The sequence below is a fragment of the Scyliorhinus canicula genome, chromosome 7 (genome assembly GCF_902713615.1).
Source record: "Scyliorhinus canicula chromosome 7, sScyCan1.1, whole genome shotgun sequence".
NCBI lineage: Eukaryota > Metazoa > Chordata > Chondrichthyes > Carcharhiniformes > Scyliorhinidae > Scyliorhinus > Scyliorhinus canicula.
In genome coordinates this window covers 201,404,110-201,410,109 of record NC_052152.1, presented here as the reverse complement: position 1 = coordinate 201,410,109, position 6,000 = coordinate 201,404,110, and the positions used below count along the sequence as shown (strand labels likewise).

At 44.9% G+C, this 6,000-nt stretch overlaps 1 protein-coding gene across 1 annotated transcript in view; it reads right to left on the bottom strand.

Moving 5' to 3' along the window:
* Window positions 1-655: 655 nt before the first annotated feature.
* LOC119969163 (serine/threonine-protein kinase 3/4) overlaps window positions 656-6,000 on the bottom strand; it is a 155,179-nt gene continuing 149,834 nt past the window's right edge. The window contains exon 10 of the mRNA XM_038802390.1: window positions 656-1,103. Within this exon, the coding sequence (XP_038658318.1) occupies window positions 945-1,103 (159 nt within the window). The 3' untranslated portion in view covers window positions 656-944. The remainder of the gene's footprint in view (window positions 1,104-6,000) is intronic.

Below are 6,000 nucleotides of genomic sequence, written 5' to 3'. Positions count from 1 at the left end.
TCTACTGTGCAAAGCCAGATTTTCTTGAGGTGCTTGCAAGGGAGCAGGGTGGAAAGTTTACGCTGAAGCTTTGAAATACAGTTTTATTAAGCATTGCAAAGCCAGTAATCGGAGGACTCCTCTGCTTCAGTATGAAATATAAAGCTGAAGGTTTCTGGAAGGTATTCTAGAAAAATAGTTCTTAAAAAATAAAATAAAAACAACGTTCATCCTGGTGGAGGATTTTACCTATAAATCCTGAGTTAGAGGGGCAAGTTTCCGTAACAGTCCATGGCGTGTGAATTTTGATTTATGTTTGGGTGATGTTTGTAAGTCTGTGTGTGTGCAAGTTTGTGTGTGGGTGTGAACCTGTATGTGTGTGTGTGTGAGTATGAGTGTAGGTCAATGGGTTGTGTGTGGGGGGGGGGGGGGGGGTGAGAAGCAGTGAGTCTGTCTTTTGGGTATGCAAGAGAATGTGTGTGTATACAGAGACTGTGTGAGAGAGAGAAAATGCGGACGAGAGAGAGGATGCGGATGAGAGAATGCGGACGAGAGAGAATGCGGACGAGAGAGAATGCGCACGAGAGAGAATGCGCACGAGAGAGAATGCGCACGAGAGAGAATGCGCACGAGAGAGAGGAGAGAGAATGCGCACGAGAGAGAAAGCGCACGAGAGAGAGAAGAAAGAGAATGCGCACGAGAGAGAAAGCGCACGAGAGAATGCGCACGAGAGAGAGAGAGAACGTGCATGTGAGAGAATGCTTATGAGAGAATACGTATGTGAGAGAATGAACACGTGTGCACATACGTATATACAAAGAATGTGTATGTGTACAAGACAGAGTGAGAGTGTGTGTGTGCGCGCATGAGAATGTGCTCTGCAAATAATGTTTCCTTGCAGACTTTTCAGCATGTGAGGATGAACTCGGCACATTGTCCTGGTGGTGAGAACTCTCCCTGGAGTCTCAGAAGTTCTGTTGTCGTCGTTTCTTGGCATCAATTGCATCCAGGATTGGCTGCCTCTTAGCTTGGTAACGCTGACGAATCTCTTCGATCTCCTGTTCCATTGTGGGGTCCAGTGAGCTAAGTCTTCTCTGCAGTTCTTCGACGGTCCAACTCTTCAACTGCAAATTCAATTTAAAAAAAGACATGTTTAGTTTCATTTCCTCCCTGGCCCCATTGAATAGATATAAATGAATACACATAAGTGGCGGGGGATCAATCTAATTGAGGAGTCTATGATTAAAGGAATTGATAGGGTAGTTAGAGAGGAATACCTTCCTCCAGTGCGGGAGCCATGAACAAGGAAGCACCACCTTAAATTAGAACTGCATCTTTCATGGGTGACGTCATGAAACACATCTTCACACACAGGGCAAAGGGAATCTGGAACTCACCCCCACACTGTTCAGGCTGGGGATCAATTGAAAATTTCAAACCACAGACCGATAATACATTTGCCCAACACAATCGGGCTACAGAACCAACAAGGTGTGCAGATGGAGATGGGATACAGATCACCCATGATGCAACAGAAATGGTGGAATATGTTTGATTGGCTAACTGGCCTCCTCCTGTTCCTCAATATGGTTTAGTCACTAATAAATCCATCTTTACTCAGAATGGTGAGGATGTTGAATAGATTTACTGATGGGGGAGGGTGGGAGGTGAAGACAACACCAGCATGGTCTAGGGGGGTTGAATGGGCTCTTTCTGTGCTGCAGATTCTACTGAAATCTTTAAAATTGCTGTTTTACCCAATCCACTTTTCTGCCTTCCATTCAGCCCATTTAGAAAGCACCGTTACATGTTTGGGTTCCCTTTTATCCTCTAGTTGGTTTCTGTCTTAGAGGCTTCTCTTGTTGGTGAGGCCATTCTCTCCGCATCCCAGTTAACAGCTAAATTTACAGTGTGCAAAGGTAACAGAGAGCCCTCTGCAATTTACTCCAGCTTCCTTCTGTGCCTTCACTTGATTTGCCTTCTCTTCAGAAGCCAGCAGGGGTAACACCACGTTGGACACTGACTTAGGCGAGAGTCATTGTTCACCTATCGTCCCTCCTCTACCACCCTCCCAGGCAGTGCATTCCAGACTGTCACCACCCTCTGGGTTAAAAAAAAAAAGCTTTTCCTCATGTCCCCCCACTAAACCTTGAACTTGTGTCCCCTCGTGACTGACCGTTCAACTATGGTGCCCTAGCCACCCTGTCCATGCCCCTCATAATCTTGTACACCTCAATCAGGTCGCCCCCTCAGTCTCCTCTGCTCCAGCGAAAACAACCCAAGCCTATCCAACCTCTCTTCATAATTTCAATGTTCCATCCCAGGCAACATCCTGGTGACTCGCCTCTGCACGCCCTCCAGTGCAATCACACCCTTCCTTGTGTTGGTTCAGACTTAAGTCCCACTGCAGTGTGGAACAAAGGACCCGCACACTACCAAATTTACGTTTAAGTGGAACATGCTGTGCTTCACTGTGTGAAGTGCAGAAATGCAGTAGAACGGTACGCACTGCCTCCACATGAGGTCTTGGAGGGCGAGAGCAAATAAAGAATAGTGCAGCAGTGTGAATGAATAATGAATGAAGTTTTAAAAAAAAATGTAGTTAAATATTGCTCCGTGGTTGTGCAGTGTCAACAGGCACTGGTGATGGGTTGGCTACTCAGCAGGTTTATAGTCCTATACAGTATTAGTGGGCAGTGGAGTCTGCAGATTTTCTTTACATCTGATTTGGACTCCTGGGCAGCATAATGGCTTTTACAGCTTGCGCACTGTACTGAAGGACATGGTCAATTAAGATTCTCAGCCTAGAACCTCCTGCCTCATCGCACGACTAATTGGCGAACGATTACAAAGGAAATTTTGAAAAAACACACAACTCTCGGCACTTTAAGAGTTGAGTTGGGAATAGCTATCTCACTCATTTCTCTCCACTTTTAACTGCATTTGAAAGCATTTAATTAACCTGTGATGATTAAAGTGAGCCAATTTCATTCACAAAATCATAAAAATGAATCAGGACATTCTATCCATTTCGCTCAATCCTGTGCTTTGACTCAAATCTCAGTCAAAAGAAGCCAAAAGCAAGCCAGACTCAGGGCAAGGAAGGTGCTTACACTGCTTCACCATACTAGCTTTGATAAAGGGCAACGCTGGCTCTGGGCTAGAGCATTAAAAACAAACCCAGTACAAATTAATGTTCCTTAGGTGTGGCACCTTGGTGCTCGCGCCAGTATTTACACTTTTCCCCCCGCCCCAGAACATTATTAGTCTTGCACGGTTTGGAAATTCAAGCTCAATCGACACATGAGCTGGGCAGGAAGGAACACGGAAAATTACAGCTAGAAAACCATTTCAATAATTCAATTGCATCGCCGTCACCTTTTGCTTAGACACATTACCGTGGAGCTTTTAGAAACCTAGTCGCTGAAAATCCGCATCTGCTCTCTAATCCGGCTCGTATTTACAGGGTAAGTGAATGGGTGCCTCACTACTAAGTGACCAGGTAGGCACAAGCTGTCAAACACGTCTCCTGTGCCCGCCTCGTTCCTTGGGCTGGGTTGCCCAGCACCCCATCCCTGGCTGCCTCAGGCTCTCGCGCTAAATCATTTGTGTTTTAAAAATCTTTTGAGATCCTTTGGGGATCTGGACTTCAACTCTTTGGTGGGGCAACATATCCATTCTTGGGTTCCAAGTTGAGCCAAAATTGGTCACTTCTTTTATCGTACAGTGGCATCTGTCCCGCCAGCTGCCTGGGTTCTAAGCTCTGGAATTCCTTTCTCCTCAAGTCCAGTTTTGGGCTTCTTATTTTGAGGAAGGATGTGTGACATTGGAGGCAGCTCAGAGGAGATTGGCCAGATTGATTCCGGGGATGAAGTGTGAGGAGATAATAATAACCTTTTATTGTCACAAGTATGAAGTTACTGTGAAAAGCCCCTGGTCGGCACATTCCGGTGCCTGTTTGGGTAAGCTGGTACGGGAATTGAACCCGCGCTGCTGGCCTTGTTCTGCATCACAAACCAGCTGTCTAGCCCACTGAGCTAAACCAGCACCTTATATTGAATAGTTTGGACTTATACGTGCTAGAGTTTAGAAGAATGAAAGGGGATCTGATTGATGTATATAAAATACTAAAAGGGATTGATAAAGTAAACGTAGACCAAAGGGTCCCCCTTATGGAGCAATCTAGAACCAGGTGTCACAGATATTTGATTTACTATTGCCACATGTATTAGTATACAGTGAAAAGTATTGTTTCTTGCATGCTGTACAAACAATGCAGACCGTCCATAGGGAAGGCAGGAGAGCCTGCAGAATATAATGTTACAGTTATAGCAAGGTGTAGAGAAAAGATCAACTTAATATGAGGTAGGTCCATTCAAAAGTCTGATGGCAGTAGGAAAGAAGCTGTTCTTGAGTCGGTTGGTACGTGACCTCAAACTTTGATATCTTTTTCCTGACGGAAGGTGGAAGAAGAGTATATCCAGGGTGCGTGGGGTCCTTAATTATGCTGGCTGCCTTTCCGAAGCAGTGGGAATTGTAGACAGAGTCGATGGATGGGAAGCTGGTTTGTGTGACTGGGCTACATTCACAACCTTCTGTAATTTCCTGTGGTCTTGGGCAGATATGGGTTGAGAGGCGGTAGATTTAAAACTGAGACGAGGAGGAACTACTCCTCGCAGAGGGTGGTGAATGTGTGGAACTCGCTGCCCCACCCCATAGTGTGGTGGAGTCTAGTTTCAAGAAGGAAATAGATATATTTCTGATTTTAAAAACATGTTAAAGGAATACGGGAGAGGCAGGGAGGTGGCTTTGAGACTCGGATGAGATTAGCCATGATCTGATTGAATGGCGGAGCAGGCTCGAAGAGCTGAATTGCCTACTTCTGCTCCTAATTCCTATGTTAAAACATAGAAAAATACAGCACAGAACAGGCCCTTCAGCCCACGATGTTGTGCCGAACTTTTGTCCTAGATTAAGGTGCACTTTAGAACCTGCTTCCGTGAACAAGACCTGCCTTAATATCGCCTTACGTGGCCTGAGGTACAAATTTATTTTTGATAATTCTGCTGTGACGTTGACGGTGAAGAAATACAAATTGCTGTTTGGTTAAAAACAAATCAAGGCATTCCTGCTCTCCTTAATTAAGTTTTCCTCTCATGCTGCACGTCCCACACTCCTTCCTGGCAACGTGTGGGCTGAGCAAGTGCCAGCAACCTGTTCCCAGGTATGGTAAATCTCCGCTGAATCACGGCAACTCAATTTAAATCTCTGCACCTCCTAGAGCAGCAACATGTTTATTTTAGAGAATTTGTTACGTGTCAAATGAGATTTACCGAGGGGTTGGGGAAAAGCCTGATGTCTGTTGCCAGGGGCTAGTTTCTAATGAACTTCTTGTAGGTGATATTGGACGTAGACGCATACTGAAGGCTCCGCCAGGACGGGGTTTTTTTTTTTTTGCAATCTGAAACAATAATTTTCTGACAAAAAAAGCCACAGAGATCTTTGGCGCTTGCTTGTTGTAAAACACCCAGGAGACACAGTCAATTATATGTTGAATTTCACGATGTGCTGAATGATGACAAGTGATCAAGGGGCAGTGCGGGAATAAAATTCACTTTCTGGCTCATCTTAAATCAAAACACTTTATGCTTGCCGACCTTTCGGCTTTTGTAAATGAAACATACTGCAGCATCCTCCTCTCCCCCACAGATTTAGGCACAGCTGCGATATTTACCGCTTAAAAAACAAAACCCGAGAGATTTATACTTGCGAGAGAGAGAGAAAAACATCTTAAAGCAGAGTTTGCAACCTCTGTTTGATAGTAACTGCAGGGTGAATATCGGTGATGCACTATGGTAATGGCAGCAGTAATTGCCACCTGCAAAGTAATGACACAGGTTCTCTCTTTAAACAGTGCTTTTCAAACAAAGGAACTAAAATATTTTGCCCTCGCACGTTTGCAGAATGTCGAAAGGTCGATTTCCCTCCGACACTAATTTTTAAAAAGCACTTTCATGGTTT